The 20,678-nt window shown below is 55.5% G+C and overlaps 1 protein-coding gene across 1 annotated transcript; it reads left to right on the forward strand.

The window, feature by feature from the left end:
• Nucleotides 1-6,303: 6,303 nt before the first annotated feature.
• On the forward strand, nucleotides 6,304-18,335 carry NINJ1 (ninjurin 1). Its single transcript, XM_069573895.1, has 4 exons — nucleotides 6,304-7,219; nucleotides 15,509-15,734; nucleotides 16,511-16,673; nucleotides 17,756-18,335. The coding sequence occupies exons 1-3, from the start codon at nucleotides 7,145-7,147 to the stop codon at nucleotides 16,663-16,665; spliced, it is 456 nt and encodes a 151-aa protein (XP_069429996.1). The 5' UTR covers nucleotides 6,304-7,144; the 3' UTR covers nucleotides 16,666-16,673; nucleotides 17,756-18,335.
• The last annotated feature ends 2,343 nt before the right edge of the window (nucleotides 18,336-20,678 follow it).

Genomic DNA, 20,678 nt, shown 5'->3' on the forward strand with positions numbered 1-20,678 from the left:
AGGAGTGAGGATTTTCATAAGGATTCAGAGGGACTTACCCTGGTTAGGGATATAACCTGATTTACTTTTTCAAACTAGGACTATGAGGAGGGGTGAGTGTTTTAATTTGTTTTATGTCCTGTGTTTAAAGTGGGGGAAAACCTATTTATCAATGAAAAATATAAACATATATAAAAACTAGGATTAAGATCAGCTGTATCAGGAAAAAAATAAAACAAAATTCCAGTATCCTAAAACAAGATAGTTTTTTGTTTGTTTGTTTGTTTGTTTACACTTAAGAAGTATTGAGGTGGGCAGGTTAGGGAAGGCCTGGGCTCCAAGGGGACATAGGCTCCTTCTATCTTTAGCTCTGCTGTGTGAGACTCCCATGCCCAGTCTCATGGTCCAATATAGCTAGTGGAGCTCCAGTCATTACATTCATGCTTCAGCCAATAGGAAGGTAGAAGTAATTAAAAAAAAAGAAGAAGAAGAAGAAATGGTATTCCTCAGTCCCTTTCCTAATGTTGCACACCTCTTCCATTGCCAGACTGTAGCCACACAGCCACACTTCAGTGCGAAAGAAGTTCAGAATTGCAGGAGAGACCTCTCTTCTGGGAAACCATTGGCTGAGCTAAAACTCAGGAGCCTGTGACTGAAGGAGAAGTGATGAACCAATAGCAGGGATGGCCGTTATCCCTGGCCCTTTGACATGCTGTGGGAACAAGGACTTGGCTGGGCCCAGTAGGGACTGGGGAGAGAGACGGATACACAGATGGCAGGACAAATGGGCGGATCAAGTCTCCTTGGAGGAAGCTGCGTCTCACTGCTCTCTCTCCACAGTACTGGGTGGGTGCCTCCAAGTCACCCAACCTGCCTGTCACACTCTGTTGATGGCTACAGAACATCCAGACACTGTCATGTTGGTGATATTCCAGAATAAGATGAGCATAACTCAGCGACACCCTCGTGGGAGAAACCCACTTTGTTTGGGGGGTGAGGGCCTAACACTGTGACCTTAGGCATGTCACGTCTTGCAGGAGGACTGAGTGAGGTGATGCATATGCCTACCTGGGTGCCCATTTCATGCTACCTAGTCCATTACCATGCATGACCTTGGCCAGTGCCATCCCGTCCTTAAAATGAGGGTGATAACACAGAACCTCCTCACATGCCTGGCCTCCCTCCTCTGTCCTGGAAATGGGGTGGCAGCCCTGCCCTGCTGCCTGGCTCTGAGCACTGAACTGGTGGGAAGTGTACTGCCTGGAAGTGCTTGATAGGAATGCAGAATTCTAGTCCCACCCCAGAGCCATGACAAGGTTCCCCTTGAGTGGGTAGCAGGCAGTCAGGCTGCCAGCTCCCAGGGAGCACCAATTGCCCCAGGCTGACTGCCAGTTGGTTGCCCTCCTCTCGTTCTCCCTGGTAGTGGGCATGTGTGGGCTGGTCTGGGCCCTGGCAGAGGCAGGAGCTTCAGTTGCAAAGCCTGCCTCCCAGAGCAGGATTGAGCACAGGCCTGCCTCACTGAGCCTGGGGCATCCCATGCATGTCACAGCACCTTTCCAAACTTGGTCTCCTCTCTCTCTCTGTAAATGGAAATGGCCTCCCTGTCTCCTTGCCTCTCAGAGATGGAAAAGGGCCAGGGATTCAGCCATTTGTGAAGGTTCCCATTCACGTGATCTATCTGAATGTACATCTTCCCAGATCCCAGCTGACACGGCCATGCTCTCCCCACAGTAATTCAGGGGCACAGGCAATATTCATCCTCCTCCTGGTGCTGTGTTGGGTGGAGCGGGGCCCAGGCCCCTCTAGCCATGAGACCCCTATCCCTCCTGATGAGGAGTGAAGCCACCCAGGCATCCGGTCTCTGTCTCACCCAGAGCGTGAAGCTACCACCCTAACAGCCACCTGATTCTGAGGCCTATTCTGGGTGATGTGGCTCTTGACTATCATTGGCCAGCAGGATTTCAGCACCTGCTCAAGGTGGCAGCACGGGGAGGGAGTGAGGTCAAGACTGTCATCATCCCCATTACTGGGAGCTGGTCTGCGCTTCACCCGGCCTGGGTCACTTCATCTTCAGAGCATCCCCATTTTACAGACAGGAAATGCACCTCCAGTGACACAGATCAGAATGGGCAGGTGAACTAAACATCATGCGACATATGTGTGTCTGAACGTGTGTATTGACTGCACATGAGCCCCTCTCTTGTGTGTCTCTTTGCTGTAGAACAGTGCCTGGCCCTGTCCCTTCCCGGCCCACCTTCTCTCCTGGGACATTCCCCAATGGTCACTTCCCCATAGACCGAAGCCTCACAGTCAGAATCTGGGAACCAACCTCGGACACCCATGCTGATCTCTCCAGCAGGAGAATCTGAAACCAAGTAGATGTGAGGACATCCAAGTATGGACTGCCCCTTTCAGTCTGTCCTGGGAACAGTATGGCAAACAGACAGCACGGGCAAATGAGGATGACAAAGCAGACTGGGAAAGTCCCTCCCTGAGGACAAACGCATCTGGAGGATGAGACCCTGCCAAGGACTGACCATGCCCCCATCAGCTCTACTCAAGGAAGGTGAAGTGCCTGCCAGGGTCCCTGGTGGTCAGTACAGAGCATGGTTACAAACCCAAGTCTAAACGGCCAATTATTTAGTCAACCATGATCTCTCCTAGCTTCCTCCTTTTGGACAGAGGGAATAATGAACCTCAGCACAGAGCTGCCATGGGGCCCACGTGAGAGACCCTGGTGACACCCACCGAAACTCTCTCACCCAATAAACAGGCAGGAACAGAGCCCTCTCAAGCACTCTCCTGCCACCTCCCCCCACCTGCCCCCCCCCCTGCACCTGGAGCCTCCCCTGTGCCCTCAGGGCCCTCTTTCCTGGCTGCCCTCTCCCAAGCCTCTCCAGGGGCCAGGCTGCTGCTGCAGCAGAGATTTCCAGCTGCTTGTGTTTAGTTACATTTAGGTTTTGTGAGAATAACAGTAATTGCTACTTGTAACAGTCATCACGCCTGGGTCTGACCAGACCCCCAGGCACTGTTGTGTCCCCACTCATGTTGGCCTTGTCAACTAGGACTGAGGCAATAGCCATCTCTGTGAACCTCAGTTTTCTCAGCTATGAAGTAGTGGGACAACAGCAGTTCCTCCTTCACCAGAGGGCTGTAAGTGGGCAGAACTGAGGCCCCATTAAGATGCACTGGGTCCTTAGCAGCGCTGCAAGTGGGCAGGGCCTGCCCACACCTGCACAGAATGGAGGCCTGTTGGTCTGAGCTGTGGCTGCAGGACTTTAGGGCTGTGGTCAAGACAAGTTCCCAGGCAGCCTAGCCCATACAGACCCCAGTGTCCCACCGCGGCCACAGCCCTGAGGAATCAAGCCCAAACAGCTCGCTGAACAGAGGAGGAAATCATACAGTCACATCACACAGTTGGTAAATACTCAGCTGGGTTTAGCCAGGGCTGTGGGAGCCCCAAGGCCCCCAGCCTGTCCATCACCACAAATGGTGCAGACGTGCCAGCATGTCAGGAGGATTTAGAGGAAGTTTCCCTCTTCTGATAAATCTCCAAGGTGACTTACATTTTCCATGGTTTCAGCTTCACTTTCAAAACTTCTTCTAGGGATTCCCCTGGTCGTTCAGTGGTTGGAAGCCTGACTGCCAATACAGGGGACAAGGATTCCACTGTCCCCTGGGAGGACTGCACATGCTATGGGACAGCTAAGCCCATACACCACAACTAAGGAGCTGTTGCAGGGAGAAGTCAATTCTGACTCCATGTTGAAATGGTTTCTTTGACTTGCTTTCCATTGCTTTTATTATTATAATTACACATAATGGCCTGCCTCAGAGAATCCTACCCCTCTGCCTAACTATTAAACTAAAGTGCCTTTGTTCAGAACCCTGTCCTTGTTTAGATGGCAAGAAGGAAGAAATTAACACATCAGTCTGCTTGAGGCTTGCCGTCTAGGAGATACTTGCAAGATTAAGTGGCCTTTTAATTTGTTTCCTCACCTCCCCCCATCTCTGGTTCATAAAAGAACCTGGCATCCAGACCCTAACAAGACGGTTATTTTGAGGCATTAGTCTGCCATCTTCTCTGTCTGCCAGCTTTCTGAATAAGAATAAAGTCGTATTCCTTGCCTCAACAACACCTTGACTCTTGGACTCATTGGCCTAACGTGCAGTGGGCAGAGTGAGCTTGGACTCAGTAACAAAGCTATTGCAATGAGAAACCTGCACACCACAACTAGAGTAGCCCTCACGTGGCGCAACTAGAGAAACCCCTCATGAAACAACTAACACCCAGCACAGCCAAAAATAATTAAATCAATCAATTAATTTTTAAAAAGATAAGATCTTTTTTTTTTAAAAAAAAAAGCTACTTCTAGCAGTAAGGGTAAGGCATTGCTGCTGCTGCTGCTGCTAAGTCGCTTCAGTCGTGTCCGACTCTGTGGGACCCCATAGATGGTACCCAACCAGGCTCCCCCGTCCCTGGGATTCTCCAGGCAAAAACACTGGAGTGGTTGTCATTTCCTTCTCCAATGCATGAAAGTGAAAAATGAAAGTGAAGTCGCTCAGTCGTGTCCAACTCCTAGCGACCCCATGGACTGCAGCCCACCAGGCCCCTCCGTCCATGGGATTTTCCAAGCAAGAGTACTGGAGTGGGTTGCCATTGCCTTCTCCGATGGGTAAGGCATTAGGCAGGGGGAAACAAGGAGGTCTTGATGTGGAGGGAAATCACTGGTGAGGCAGGTACTAGGTTACAGTGCTCATGGATGCCCACCTGCTGGCTGGTGTTGACTGAAAAAATACTCACAGCCTAAAAGTTGGGAGTTATATTTATTCCATGGAAACTTTTAGCACTTCTAGTCCGGGAGACAGCTTCTCAAGTAACCCTGAGAGAAGTGGCCCGAGGAGATGAGGGGAGGAGCCAAGTTTTGCAACAAAGGGCAGGTAGTCTCATCATCAAAAGATTATTGTTATTTAAAGAAAATGAGACATCCCAAGGTAAGGAAATCAGCATTTTTCTATTTATAGGAAGACGCAAGAGTCTGCGCTCACTGAAATCATTCCTTTTACAAGCACCTCGGCTATCTGGGGCCAGTACCCCGTGTTTTCACATCTTGAACTTCCTTTCCTCCGGGCTCACCATAGAAAATGGCTGTAGTCTGCTGGCTGCTAGATAAGCAGGTATTCTTTGCCTTCCTGAATTCCCTTAGGGCTCACTAGCTCACTTTGGAGGGCTGCAATTACTGATGACGGTGGCATCCTTGTTTACGGACACAGCAGGAACTATTTCATTTCTCACTGGCTAGACCAGCCAAGCGGAGAAGGCAATGGCACCCCACTCCAGTACTCTTGCCTGGAAAATCCCATGGATGGAGGAGCCTGGTAGGCTGCAGTCCATGGGATCGCGAAGAGTCGGACATGACTGAGCGACTTCACTTTCACTTTTCACTTTCCTGCACCGGAGAAGGAAATGGCAACCCACTCCAGTGTTCTTGCCTGGAGAATCCCAGGGACAGGGGAGCCTGGTGGGCTGCCGTCTATGAGGTTGCACAGAGTCGGACACGACTGAAGCGACTTAGCAGCAGCAGCAGCAGACCAGCCAAGAGAACAACAAGTCCACTACTTGCAGATCCATGCAATCCCTCCTAGGTCTCTTCCCATCTATGCCTCAGTTTCCTCCCATGTCAAGTGAGAGGGTAACCCCTGTTTCACAAGGCTATACCATATCACCTCCCATCTGCCCCATAACCCTGTTCCAGGCCACAGCACCCAGAACAGGGCCTAGCATAAAGCAGGCACTCTGGTTACAGGAGAAGGCGATGGCCCTCCACTCCAGTACTCTTGCCTGGAAAATCCCATGGATGGAGAGCCTGGTAGGCTGCAGTCCATGGGGTTGCAAAGAGTTGGACATGACTGAGTGACTTCCCTTTCACTTTTCATTTTCATGCATTGGAGAAGGAAATGGCAACCCACTCCAGTGTTCTTGCCTGGAGAATCCCAGGGACAGGGGAGCCTGGTGGGCTGCCGTCTATGGGGTCCCACAGAGTCAGACACGACTGAAGCGACTTAGCAGCAGTAGCAGCTGGTTACAGGATGAATGAATGAGCTCTAGGCCAATGTAACTATCTCCCGACCTTGGCACTGCTGCTTACTCTCTCTGATCTCTGGTTTAACAGGAGGGGTAAGGTCACGCCCACATGGCCTTGGTCAAATGCCTTGTGCTAACAGAATTTAGCAGACACTGTGAGAGAAGGCAGAAAGTGGGGCGGGAATGGGGGTGGAAGTGGACAGCGCAACAGGTCCTGGGAGCCAGGTCAGGGTCAGGGCAGAACACAGAGACCCAGACCTTCGCCTACCAGGCTGGGGAGATAATGCTTGGCCTCTGCACCCGCCTGACTTCTGGGAGAGGCCTGCGTCCCGGGAAACAAGGGCTGAAAGTGTCAAGGGCTGGAGGAACCAACATTCTTTTGCCACCCCTAGCGGCTGGCACCAGCACAGACAAGGTGCCACCCCAAACAAGGGGCCCTGCCTGAAGACACAGAGGCTGCTCCATGATGGGCGGCAGGCACAAAGAGGGCCCAAGTTGCGGTGATCTGCTGTCTGCCCCCTCCTGGGTGAGTGGGAGGCATTCATGTCCCCTTTTCCTAGAGAAGGCCAAAGTTCAGAGGGTGTGAGACCCAGGCGACTCTCAGGTTTCGCATGCGGGGCGAGCGATGTGTTGGCGAGAGCTGCACCGGGGCCCTGGGGGTGAGCGTCATCCGGCAAAACACAAAACCACACCCGCTGCAGTACCCGCTAGCCTTCATGCCAGTTAGTGAAGCGGCAAGGGAAAGGCCGGTTCTTGCCCTCGTTTTATGGATTAAAAGTGTCCACGATAGGAACACAGAAGACGACGTGCGTTACCACGAACACTAGAGGTCGGGGACCTAACAGAACCGAAATTCAGCGCTGGTTCCCCCTACCATAGCGGACCACGCGGGGCAAGCCCGGGGTAGCCTAAGCCCCGCCCCCGGCCTCCGCCAGTGAGTTGGGGGCGGAGTCTGAGGGCGGTTGCGTGCGCCGGGCCGGAGGAAGGCGGGCAGTGGGCGGGCCCGCAGCGGGGTCTGTGTGCGCAGCTGGGGCGCAGGCCACGCTGAGACCCGGAGCAAAGCTGACCCAGTGCCTCACCATGGACTCGCGCCCCGAAGAGTACGAGCTCAACGGCGATCTGCGCCCGAGCTCGCCCGGATCCCCGGACGCCTCGGTAAGCACCCCCTCCATCCGTGCCGCTGTGCGACCTTGTCCGACGCCCGCCCTCTCTGAGCCCTGCTCCCACGGCTCCCAGGCACCTACGGGCGCCGACCCGCTGCGCGCCGCGTCCGCAGTGAGGGTCGGGGTGGTCGCCATGCCCCCTGGGTCCCGCCCCCTTGCCAGCGTGGTCGCGGGGAGCCCAGGGATGACCCGGGGCTCAAGCCACTCTGGAAGGTTGGGCTGGGGCGCGGGCGGTTGGCAGGCTGCCGTAAGTGGCCCGGGGCAGGTAGCGCCCACACGGAGCTGCGCAGCCGTGGGGCCTGGGCGCCACCTTCACTCCGCTTTGCGCGGCCCCTGCCTTCCTGGCTCTCTCACGGCGCTCCAGCTCTGCCTCTGCTCTGGTTCGCTGCGCGCCGGGGGTAGGCGCGGAACGGATCCCGGCCTCTGGGCTCCGGGCCAGCAGCGGGCAGACAGTTACGTCACTTACGGTGTCCACAGCGACCGCACAGTCTTGTGCATGCCCTGATGGAGAACTTGGGGCCGCTGTGGTCTCCTCCCCTCTCTCCACCCTCGGGTTCTTGCGCCTCAGCCCGCCTTGCTGGCCTTGGAGCGCTGTGAGCATGGGGGCAGGCCCTGGCAGTGGTCCCATTTAGATCCAGTACCCTCCCACCCTGGGGTCCTGTCCCACTGTTGGAGCAGGGCCAGAGTAGCGGTTCGTAACCGGCCTTGCCCAGGACCAGCACTTCCCCCGGGCCTCTGTTTGTGGCGCAGGCCTGAGCACCACCCTTTGGTAACTTGTTGACATTGGACATTCTTTCAGTTTCTGACCCCCTGGGGGCAGGGACAGGACAGTGGCCTCTCAGACATGTACATCAGACTAAGGCCGAGACTGACCCTGCTCAGGTGTGGGTGACCAGTCCTAGGTGATGCTGTAGTAACAGGCCATATTTAGGGGGTGGAAGGCAAACATGTGGGGCAAGCAAAGCCCTGGCCTGGGGAACAGTCCCTCAGCAGGCAGGGATCCCTGTGCTCAGGGGTCACTGCCATTGGCTTTAGGACCAGTTGCGGGTGCTACAGCCCTGTTCCACTCAGTCTGAGAGCCTAGACCAGTCCTCACGGAGAAACCATGGGCAGAGCGCTGAACACAAAGGTGGGTAGGAAGACTTCCTGACCAGTGGGGACCTTGGCACTGAACCCTGGGGTGTCAGTATGTGTGGAAGGGCATCCTAGGCAGGAAGAACAGTGGGAGAAGGGCCCAGGGGCTGGACCACCAAGTACATCGGGGTTGGGGATAGGAGGTCAGACCTTGCCAGCTGCGGAGGCCATGGAGGCTCATGTGAGAGTGGACATATTCTTCCAGGGGGCTCCAGTCACAGGCAAGGAGGCTCTGGGAGAGAAAGTCAGGACTGACAGCTGCTCTGCTCATCCAGCCTGGGGTCCAGGCCCACCCAACACTGCTCTCTGTCCAGCCTCTGCCTTCCGCTTCCCCCCCTCAGGACCTGCCTCACTGTGCTCTGAGGCACATTACTCTGTGTCTCAGTGTCTTATTTGTGAAATGGGGTAAGAGCAGCACCTCCAACAGAGGGTTATGAGAGAAAGTAAAAGTGCTAGTCACTCAGTCGTGTCTGACTCTTTGCGACCCCTTGGACTGTGGTCCGCCAGGCTCCCCTCCGCCAGGCTCCTCTGTCCATGGGATTCTCCAGGCAGGAATACTGGAGTGGGTGACCATTCCCTTCTCCAGGGGATCTTCCCAACCCAAGGACTGAACCCACATCTCTTGCACTGCAGGCAGATCCATTACTGTCTGAGCCACCAGGGAAGCCCTCAGAGGCTTGTGGTGAGGACTAAATGGGCTAATGTGTGTGCGGTGCTGGGGTAAACTGGACACATAGTATTAACATTCCTGCCTGCCAAACTAGATCCTCTTTCAAAGATGACATCCTGGCAGGGTTTAGGAAGGGCAGCACCTTCCCCCAGGCGCAATCCGCCCTCCCCCTACCCCACCATAGGCACAGCCCTCCCCCTGCACCTCACCTGGCTCTTCCACAGCCTTCCCTCCCAGTGGCCCCTGCCTGAATCCTAGTCCCAAGGTCCTGCTTTAGGGGTAGAAAGGCTTACTGGGAGGAGGGGAAAATCCCAGGATCTTCAGATATGTCCCCACTTGAGCAAGAGCCCCCAGACAGCAGGATGTGTGGGCTGAGTCACCACGATGTTGTCAATGTGCCCCTGGCTAAGGGGAGGACTGACTGGGAGCCCAAGCCCAGAGCCCCATCGGTCTCAAGATGCCCTGCTGCATGGCCTTGGGCAAGTACAGACTCTCTCTGTGAACCTGTTTCCTCTTCTGTAGAGTGGGGAAGAATCACTCACCTCCCAGTGTGACTGGGCTCAGAGGAGAGTTATATGTGTAATCCAAGGGCAGATGATCTGTCAGGCCAGGGCAGTGAGGGAGCGCCACAGATGTCCACCTCCACAGATGTCCCCCTTCACGTGCTGCCTACCCCTGTGGCCTCCATGCAAGGCCAGTCTGCTTAGGGCCCCTGCTGGAGTGAGTTGGTGTCTTTAGTCAATTAACTCACTTTTGGATGGCAGCAGAAGTAAGAAGCCTTAGTTATATTGTGAAAATAAATGTGGCCATGCCCAGGGTTTATCTGAGGGGGCAGCTGCCTTGGACACTGCAGCAGACTCTGGGGCTATAGCCAGCTGAGGACACAGCAGGGCGCTGGCAGGACAGGGTGGAGTGAGGCTTGTAGGGCAACATTTGGGCTTGGAAACCAAGTCCCGGGAGGGAGAGTTGCTTGCATAGCCTCAGCTGCTGGGAGAGGTTTGCTCTTTTTCTCTTAAACTCTTTTTTTGGCCTTGCTGAGCTGGCATGTGGAATTTTAGTTCCCCGATCAGGGATTGAGCCTGTGCCTCCTGCCTTGGAATTGTGGAGTCTTAATCATGGGATCACCAGGGAAGTTCCAAGTTTGCTCTTTTTCTCATTTCTGCTCTTCTGGCAGATCCTAAAGCTGGCAGGGTCTTGGCCATGTTCCAAAGGGCAACCCTGACGTGGCTGCGCGGTTACTCCTGGTCAGTGTTGAGCCCACAGGAAGCAGGACTGCCCAACCCTGCTCAGCTGCTGCGAGGACCTCCCACCCCCACCCCGGGAAACTTCCTGCCAGGAACTCAGACATGGAACAAGAGACCTCCCAAGGCTGGATGGGCACAGATGGTGTGGGGACAGTGCAGGAGTGAGCTAGTGTGACCTGGGGTGGGTGCCTTCACGCTGAGCCCAGGCAGTGGGCACAGTAGCAGCTTATGCTTCACACTGATGGATCAGACAGATCCTACTCGGCCCCAACAGATCCTGCTTGGTCGGTTCTCAGGTCCCAGCCCAGAAGTGAGGACTCCAGAACCCCCACATCCACTGTTGCCCACTGAGCCCAAGGGGACGGGCCCTATGCAGGAGGGCCCATCTGGAGCTGGGCTTCACTCAGCTCATGCAGTTTCTCAGGCTAGTCCTCTCTCTTCCTTGTTATGGACTTCTACAATAGAATTAATTACAAATTGTTACAGTTCATTTGGGAGGCAGCCTTTCAAAGCCGTGAGGCTGGATGGTGAGGAAGAGGAATATCCAGTCCTGCCCTGCCCCAGCTGTGCTCTAACCAGCCACTAGGCTTCTGAGCGCTTCATTCACTCCCCATCATATGCCCGCCTGCCCATTTTATAGCTGAGGAAACTGAGCACAGACCAGCCACTCTGCTGGTCTGTGGTGTGGCAGGATGTGGAGATAATAAAGGGAAGGCCCACATCCACATCCCACCTCTTCCCAGAGCAGCTGATGAGCCTCATAGATTTTGGGTCTATGAGGGCCTTGGACTCTCATTCTTTAGATGTGAAATTGGGCTCTGGGAAGGGGGGCAGGAATTCCCATGTAGGCATCTTGTTCCATGCTTGTACCTGGGATTTTGAGTAAGTGGCAGAATTGTGGGCAGGCAGGATTGGAGGAAGTCCATAACCCAAACCTTGAGGTCCTGCAGAAATTCAGTCAGCCACGGCCCTGGCCTGCCTTCATCTCCCAAGGAAACAGAGGGTTTACCGGCAAGAGGCTGAGGATGGGCCAGACCTCGTGGGCCCAGCTGGAGGCCATAGGCAGCCTCTCCAAGCCCAGGGTGAACTGGAGGATGCACTGTGTTGAAACTGAGTACTCTGAGTACCGCAGACCTGTTTTGAATCTTGCTTCTGTTCCAACTTACCTCCCTGTCCAAGCTGAGGTTGCTCATTGCAGTGTGACCCTGGGCCAGGTGGCCTGGGTCCCTGCGAGCTGCCTATGTACAAGTGACTGGGATGATGCACTCTGTCCACAGAAAGTAGGCTCAAGGAGCCAGCCTTGTGGGCACCCCTGCCAAAACCAGCTCCTCCTCTACAGGCTCCTTCCTGGCTTTTAGAAGGAAAAAAAAGGAGGGGGGGGGGCAGCCCTGAGCTCACTCAGCTTCTGAGATGCCACTGGGGTTTCAGTGAATTCCTTTTGGCCCCAGGGACACATTAAACTGGCCGTTTGTTCCCTGCACTGCCCAAGTCATGGGCAGAGGTCAGAGGTCTCAGTGGGAGGGTCCCAAGCATGGCTCCTAGCAGCTGGGTGGGGAGGTGAAGCTCCACACCTGTGCAAAATGGGCTCTGACTTCCCCCCAACTTGGGTGACCTCCTCAGGATAGCGCCTTCCCTGGGATTCACCTGTACAGGGGTCACCTCTCGGGCCCAGAGCTCTCCCCACAGCTCAAAGCCCCTCCCCAGAAGGCTGGGGTACCAAAGTCAGGCATGAGGGAAATAAATCAACCCTGAAATCCACCCCCCACCCAAGGCCCTACCACATAAAACTTCCTGGGCCTCCTCCCCAGTGTAGACATGAGGCTGTGCCATGTCCTGGGTGGCCCTTAGCTTCAAGATGGACAAGCTGGGTTCAAATTCTGATCTGCCTCTCCCTCACGGTGGCCCTGAGTAAGCCCCCTTGAGCTTTAGCCTTCCACTCTGTAGAATGGGAGAACGGTGCTCTTTCTCACTGTTAGGGTACTTGGTGGGTGGTAGAACTTCCCAGACTGTGGCCTGGGGTGTACAGATGGGAAAACTGAAGCCCAGGGAAGGGAACATGTTGTCAAGGCTACACTGCAAGCCTGTAGTCAGCTAGGGCTTGACCAGAGTCCCCTCCCCACCAGCTGTCTGGCCTGCACCCTCTGGCCAGTGCTCCTTATCACTGCATGGGTTGAATGGGAAGCAGATGGCTCTGTGGGCAGGAAATGACCTGGCTAGGAGGGACATATGGGCTGAGGCTCTTGCTTGCTACCCGGGGCCCTGAGACAGTGACCAGACTCCCCAGAACCTCCTGGCATGTTTGCTCCCTGGCCCTATTGCACATCTAGGGAGCTCAACCGCAAAGGGGGCTGGGGTCTTCAAGCACTCAGCCTCACAAGTGACCGTGACCCCATTGCCGCTCTGCAGGGCCGGAGGAGACTGTGGTGTCAGCTCTCAGAGCTTCTGAGCCCTGGGACCTGGGTTCAAATCCCAGTGCAGCCCTCACTTCCTATTGACTTTGGACGTTTCCTCCACGTACAGCCTCAGTTTACCCCTGGTAAATGGTTGTAAAGACAGGGACTCCCTGGAGGAAAGCACTGAGCTGAAGGGTGAATAGGATGACGGGCTGTGCCCTGGGAACCCAAGGTGGAGGACGGTGGGGCACGGGGTCCCTGTGATGGGGCACTGCTGCTGCTGCTGGCATTGTGGATTTGAATGTGTGTGTGGTTGCAGAGGCGTGAAATATTTTTACAGCTCAAGAGAGTTCAAAGTAAAAGAGGAATTCTCCCTCCTGCCCAGAAGCCTCCACAGTTAGCCATGTGTGTGTTTGTTAATGCGTACATACGTATACATTGTATGCATGTGTGTACATGTATGTGTACATGTATCTACACGTGTTTGTGCGTGTGTACCATGTATACATGTTAGTGTGCTTACACACGTATATGTATTGTGCTTCTGTGTATGTGTGTATAGATGCGTGTGTATGCCATGTATGTGTGTATATGCTCATGAATGCGTGTATTTGTGTGTGTATAGCTCCCCTGCCCCCAGAAGGTGGAAGCTCCTTGGAAGACCTGCACCTGGCTTTTCCTCTGGGATTGGGGATTGGGATGAGCCCTGAGGTGGCCTCAAGGGAGGACGTTTTGATATTTCTGGTTTATGAAACTTAGGGGCACATGGCCAGCAGGCCAGGGCCTCGAGGATGCCTGCACCCAGTGGAGCACGTACATGATGGAGCATGGCCAGCTGTGCCACTTCGCAAGAGCAGAGCTGGGAGACAGCCTGGGTGCTTTTGAGGCAGGGCATAGACCCTGGGGAGGAGTGGTGTGCCCTGGGTGTTCTTGGCCTAGGTGGTGGCCCACCCAGCTGTGAGTGCAGTTGTAGGCCTGGCATGGAGAGTCAAAGGAAAGACCCCACTTGAAGAAAGAAAGAGGCTGCACATGGAATTTCCCGGAGAGCAGGGCCAGGGCGCTGGGTTGGACAGAGAAGGCTTTCCCAGCGAGCTCTTGGGTCTAGAATTTTAAACCAAGGGGATTTGCTGCTTAAGAACAACTGAGACTGAGGAAACACAGGACACAGGAGTCTGTTCCCATGCACACCCTCCTGTGCCTGTTATTCTAGATTCAATTTACACTTTAAAAGAAACAATGTAGTGATGACCTAGAGGGGTGGGTGGGGAGGTTGGGAGGAAGGTTCAAGAGGGAGGGGATGTGTGTATACACACAGCTGTTCACTTTGTTGGACCGCAGAAGCTAACACAACATTGTAAAGCAGTTATACTCCAATTTAAAAAAGAAGATATAATGTAAAAGTAGTTTTACTTCTGTAAAACTTCTGTATTTCTGTAATTTCCATTGTATAGTTCTGTAATCTCCATGCTTTCTCCAACTGCAGAAAGTAGAAGCTTGCCCTCCCCAGAACCCCCACCTCCTATCCCTGCATCTTTCATGAGTCTAGAAATAAGATCTCCCCAATGGCCCCAGGAGGCCTAGGCTCAGGGAGGCCTGTGGACAAGTGGCCAGGGCTGAGGGGTACAGGTTAGTGCTGGGAGGTTGGGAAGGGGCCTGGCCGGGGCAGCTCTAAGAGGGCGGATGGGCTGGCTACCAAGAGGAGGCCAGGCGGCCTCCAGTTGCCTTCAAGTGAAACAGCCGTTGCAAGAGGCAAATTCCAGTGCCTCTCGGGAGGGGCCTTTGTGGCCTGGACTCCAGCTTCTGAGGCCAGCCTTCTTCCGCCTAACTCCCCTCCCTGCTCCTGCCCCTGCAGAGAACCTAGCCTGCAGAGAAGGTCAGCTCTGGGTGGGGCCTTGAGGCACGGCGGGCGCTCGGGAGTGACAGGGGCCTGGCCTTGAGGACTGGGGATGTTCTCAGGCAGAAGCAAGGGAGGAGGCAGCCGAACTTGTGTCACATTTTATCAGCACAGACATGAAGCAGGATAAGCTCCAGAGCGCCACACACCAGGACCAGTGGGGCACTCTAAGGGGGACCTCGTGCCTACTATCACAAATACTAGTAATGACGGGTCAGGAGGAGACTGGAGGCACAGACGTGTGGCGGCCTGGGTGTGGTGATGGTGTCACGGTGCACACTTAGCTCCACACTCCTCAGGTTGCTTATGTCTATTATGTACAGCTTTTTGTGTGTCGATCACATCTCACTCAGTAAAGTGGTTTAAAATTGTTTTTAATAAAAAAATAAGGAAGAAGCTAAGTTTAGCTGTAGATTAGAATACTGAGGCATCTCTTGAGCACCTGCTGTGTGCCCACACAGCTGGGAGATGGCCTGGGTGGATCAGCCGTCCCAGGAAGGCTTATTTCACAGGTGGGCAAGTGTGTGGAAATCTGGGATCCAGCTGCTGTCACGTCACCTCCCTGGCACCAGTCACCTCCTGAAGGGAAGGGCGGGCAGGGGCACGCAGGGGAGGCTGCCAGACGGCCCCACCCATGGCAGGCAGATGGCTGGCAGCATTTTCCCGTCTAAAACCAGAGTGTGCGCTGAGGCTGTGTTTTGTCTCCTTTCTCTCCCAGGACTTGATTCCTAGGGTGGGTCTTGCAGGGCTGTACAGTCTCTTCTCTGGGCCTATTGTTCTGTTAACCAGCACATCCCTTTCAAGCCTCATCTGCTGACCCGATCTACCCCCACCTTCTTGCCAGTACCTAGGAAGGAGACCAGGCTCAAAGTAGGGGACACCAGGGTGGGCCCGGGCCTACAGTCCCCTGCTGCAGAGCCTGGCCTGACCACCCCACTCCCTGCAGCCTAGCCGCTGGGGCAGGAACCAGCCCATCAACATGAACCATTATGCCAACAAGAAGAGCGCAGCTGAGAGCATGCTGGACATTGCACTGCTGATGGCCAACGCCTCCCAGCTGAAGGCTGTCATCGAGCAGGGCACTGGCTTCGCCTTCTTCATCCCCCTGGTGGTCCTCATCTCCATCTCCCTCGTGCTGCAGATTGGTGTGGGCGTGCTGCTCATCTTCCTCGGTGCGTGCCTGGGCAGGGGGCTGCAGCAGCGGGAGGGCCCTGGGTACCCCTGCCCTACAGCCAGCTGATTCTGCCCGCATACACTCTGGGATGGGTCACAACGTTTTTCAGGCCCTCATGAGCCGCATGGGAGCCCAGCCCGCCTCGCTAGGCCAGGCGGTCCAAAATGTATTAACAGCTCCCACTGTGGCCCCCAGAGGGCCCCTCACATCTCTATCCTTCCACTCACACAAGCTGAGGACACAGGAAAACATCAAAACCACACAAAGAGTTGACGTGTATTGGGCACCTACTGTGTACCTGCTAGTCCTTAGGTGGTCTATAGGGACCAGGTGATGGTCCTGCACCCCCAGGTGAGGGTCAGGTGTAGAAGCAGCAAGAGTTTGGGTTCCCCTCCACCTGGCTGTGTGACCTCAGGCAGGTGGGCCTGTTTCCTTGCCTAGAAAGTGGGCGTAAGGACAGCCTTGGGTACGTGTGGGAATGGCTTGATTATCACGCACCAGTGCTCAGAATGGTGCTTGCCTATGTGTGTGCAGTCCCTTGTGCCTTAGAATGCAAGCCTGGGCCTCGGGCCTCCACGCCTTCCACTTCGTGATGAGGTGCCAGGCCCCTCTGAGTTTCTTTTCACAGAGCAAGCAGGGCTGTAGCAGTCAAGCCAGAGATAGCAGCCTGCCTGGGCCAGGCCCCATTTTTGGCAGTGTTTTAAAGTAGGCATGTCTCTCTCTGGGGGTGCAGAAGAGGGCCCCATATCTCACAGTGCCTGCTCCCTCTCACAGTTAGGTATGACCTCAACAACCCTGCCAAGCATGCGAAGCTGGACTTCCTCAACAACCTGGCCACTGGTCTCATCTTCATCATCGTTGTGGTCAACATCTTCATCACTGCCTTTGGCGTCCAGAAGCCTACCATGGACACGGCACCCCGGCAGTAGGGGCTCAGGTGAGCTGGCAGGGCCGTCCCCAGCAGGGTCTATTCCTCCACGAACCCACCCGCTCACCCCACTGGGCTGCTGACTCAGTGTGGGAAACTCAGGGTCTTTTGTGCAGACCTCCCGTGACTGCATCTGTCCTTGCCTGGGCCTTGCAGGGTGGGTGCCCCTGGGCATGTGCACCCCCTACACCATACTCAGCCCACTGTCCTTGCTCAGAGAGACCCAGTGCCTACTCAAGGTGACCCCACTTGGGAGCAGAAGCCACAAGGAAGTCAAGTGAGCCTCGTAACACACTCAACAAGCCCCTCCTATAGGGAGGTTGTGGGGGCTCAGATGCAGGCAACCTGGATTGTCATGAGGGCAGATACAGAAGGCTGGCAGGTCTGGCATGTGTCCTGGCCAGGGTCACACAACGCAGGTCCACGGGGCCCTGGACCCAGCAGTCCTCAGGCCTGCCACAGAGGCAAGGCGGGTGCTATAGACAGACAGCAAACACCTGTGTGTCAGGGACATAGGAGGAAACCTTCCAGATTGACCAAGTGGACAGTGAAGCAAGATGCTGGGAGCAGGGCCTTTGTGTGGCCCCATTGTGAGCATCTGGCTTTTACTTGCCCCCGCCATCACTGTTGGCTCCACCTGGCATCAATTCACTGCCCAGCTGCTGGCCACAGATTATTGTTCAGTCTGTCCCCCATGGAATCCTCTGGATACCAGCCTGCTCCCTCACTCATCACATGACAACCGGGCCATTTATTAATCACCTGCTGTGTGCCCCAAACAGTCTTGAGTTCCCCAAGCATCAGTCTAGTGAGGAGACTTCAAGGTCCCCATGGCACATGCCGACCCACCAGCCCCTGCTCTCAGGGGTGCCCTGTCAGAGTGTGCTGGGCCAGGCTTTTAGACCCTGACAGTGTCCCACGGGGGGACACCGTGGCTCTCCCAGGTCAGAATTGGGCTGACTCTGGAGTCAGAGTGGCCCCGACATTTATGGGCTGGTTAGCAGACACCACGCTGAGGCAGGGTCACCAGAACAGGGCTGGAGGCTCCTCCGGCTTTGGTGACTCCATGCCTCTCCTCTTCTTCTCTGCAGGTGCCCCTGGATTGTGCCTGGCCGCAGCTGCCTAGACACAGGAGGTGCCTCGCCCTTGAGGCCCATCCTCCTGTGCACGGGATTCCCCTAAACCGCCGGAGCCCAGGCTGGCCCCACCGGACTGCATCCAAATAAGCCACACGTGCTCAGGCCACTCTGGCCACACAGGGCCTGCCCCGTCCTCAGCTGCTCCTCCTCCTGGAGCATGGAGTAGCCAGGCCCAGAAGATGGAACTGGTGAGCCTTCAACAAGGGTTATCGCTGCCGTGGACATGCAGCAGGCCCAAGGATGGGGGTCAAGGGGCTGGCCCCATCTAGGGACATTTCCAGAGAGACGAGGTGATGCCAGTGCAGCAGCATCCTGGCCTTGTGCGCTGCCCACCCTGGGTGACCTGTGACCTCTGCACTTCCTGACCCAGGACTATAGACCATCAGTGACACTGTGGGCCCCCCACCGTGGCCACTGACTCAGACCTCACACCTTCCACCAGCAGTGACTGGGCAGGGCTTTAGCCCCTCCTTGGGGATCTGAGCCCCCACTTTTCTATATATAAGTAACCAATAAAGCTGATTCTTCTCTTCGTGTGGCTCCCAGCACCACCCTCCCTGCCACCCAGGCCTGGGTGCAGCACCGTGCCCCTCAGAGTCCCCAGCCTATACAGCCCTCCTCTGTCCCTCCCTCTAAGCCTGTGGTCTATGGGAGGAGCAGCCTTTGTTGGCATCTCCAGACATCACCCCCACATGCATGTCCTCGGGGCAGTCAGCTCAATGATCCCTGAGCAGACCCTCGTGAAAAGTTCCAACACTCCCACATTTCCTGCAGTTTACATGCCCACTAGCTCCCTTCTATACCCACAGTACTGGATCAAGGAGAGTGGGGCTGATGCCAAGCCAGCTTCGACCCTGCAGAGACACCAATGAGAGCCAGGTGCTGTCTCTGGGGCTCAGGGAGCCACCTCTCACCTGGCTGGGACCCCCAGCTCCCTCAGTCCACCCTGTGACCACTAGGGCCTGAACCCTCACTCTCAGCCCCCTTGTCATCTCCTTTCTGACCCTTGCTGGCCCCATTCCTTCATCTCAAGTCAGCAATGCCCTCAACTGAGCCTCTCCAGGTGGGATACCTGAGAACTCCCTCCAAGCACTGGAGCCCGGGGAGGCGATGCAGCCCCCAGGAGCTCCCAAGGCCCCTCCCCCATCACTTCTCTTGCCCTCCCCACTCAGCCTGGAGCAGCTCCAACAGACATTCAGATGACCCCACAGAGTCTTCTGTGGGCCTGAAAGATAAGCACAGAGTGCTTATGGGTGAGATGATCTAATCTGAGCTTTGCTTTAATATGAGTAACTCAGGAAAAAGGTACAGGGAAATGGATGAAGCAAGATTGGAAGTGCTGGGGACTGCAGAGCTGGGGCCCCAAAGCCAGCTCTCTGCTCTTCTGAGTGTCTGAATGTCCCATAAAGAAGGCTACTAAAGGTGATTCACACATGGGATGAGATCCCTGAAGAAGCAAGACCAGCAGGTGGGCAGTGAGTGGACATGTGAGCCTGGGGCCAACCTGGTCAGAGGCGGGCAGACATACAGCTGTCGGGGCTGGGCCCTGGGAGCAAGCAGTAGAGAGGCCAATCTCTGCGGCTGGTCACCGTGAGCACCTTGGCTGTCTCATTGCCAGGAAGCAGCAGGGGTCAGTCTCCTGGCTATGAACCTGCCCCACTACCTGGCCCTCGTGGTGGATCCAAGGTGGTATCTGGGCCCATGCTCCCAGGTCCAGCCCCACTCAGGGCTCTGCACAAGTGGAGGCTGCCCAGCACCATAGCCCTGGGGTAGCCTGAAGCTGTGGCCTGTGGTGTGGGCTGAGCCACACCAGGGGTGATGCCAGCCTGTGTGGACCACGGACATGGCCAGCAGATGGCTGAGTTCCTCCTTTGGCCAGGACAGGAAGTTTGCCCAGACCTGACCAGACAGGATAAACCCCAGATGGCTGGATGGGTCCTAGGTCACCAAATCAGACCCGGCCCCCTGACCCTCACTCTGGATGCACCCCTGTCTCAGGGCCTTGGCTTGTGCTGCAGCTCTCTAGGGTCAGGGCTGTGCCCAGAGGTCTTCCCCACTGGCCCTCCTGACCCCTACTTCTGGTCACTGTCACGATGGGCCATTTGGGTTTGCTCTGCCTTTGATGTCATTGGTCATGTCACTGCCCACAGTGTCCCCCTGGGGCCCTCATCTGAGCCGTGACTACCCCCACGTCATCTGGCCCATGATCAGGGCTGTTGCCTGAGAAGGAGGCTCCTGCTCACCATCTCCCTGAAGGCTACAGGAGCTCTGCCTGAGCTGGGGAAGGAGGTGGACCTGTAATCATACTTGTAGTTCTGTTTGATCTGCCCTGGCCCTTCCACTTGATGCAACCACTCAAAGCCTGTGCTCAGCACTGTGTCTGGCATACTTAGTCTAGGTACTTAGTAAATGTCTACAATAGATCTACTCCTCAAGTTCCAAGCTCTGCACATGTGTTACAGTGGCCAAGGGATAGACAGGAAAAAAAAAAAAAAAAAACGGGGCCCAGAGAGTCGGTCAGGGCCAAGCCCTGCTGTGTAGCTGCCCCATCTGGGGACCCCACTCTGCCATCCCGGAGGACAGCAGAGACCCTGAGAGTAAGCAAGGGGCTCGAGGAGTAAGAAGCAAGGAAATATATGTGCTCCACAGAGGGATACACACAGGGAAGTCAAGACCGAGAGAGCTCTCAAGGCTGATGCTCCGGGACCCAGGACCAGGAGGGAGCCCTGTGGAAGGACAAGCCTGTGGTGCACAAGCCCCAAGGCCACATGAGCTGGGGCTGGCCTTAAAGGAGTGTAGGATGGTCAGTGTTGGGGAGGGGGAAGTCACGAAGAGCTAGGAATTGGGGCGACTGAGGGAGCTGGGAGGATTTTGC

This window comes from Ovis canadensis, chromosome 2 (genome assembly GCF_042477335.2).
Source record: "Ovis canadensis isolate MfBH-ARS-UI-01 breed Bighorn chromosome 2, ARS-UI_OviCan_v2, whole genome shotgun sequence".
In the NCBI taxonomy this organism is placed as follows: domain Eukaryota; kingdom Metazoa; phylum Chordata; class Mammalia; order Artiodactyla; family Bovidae; genus Ovis; species Ovis canadensis.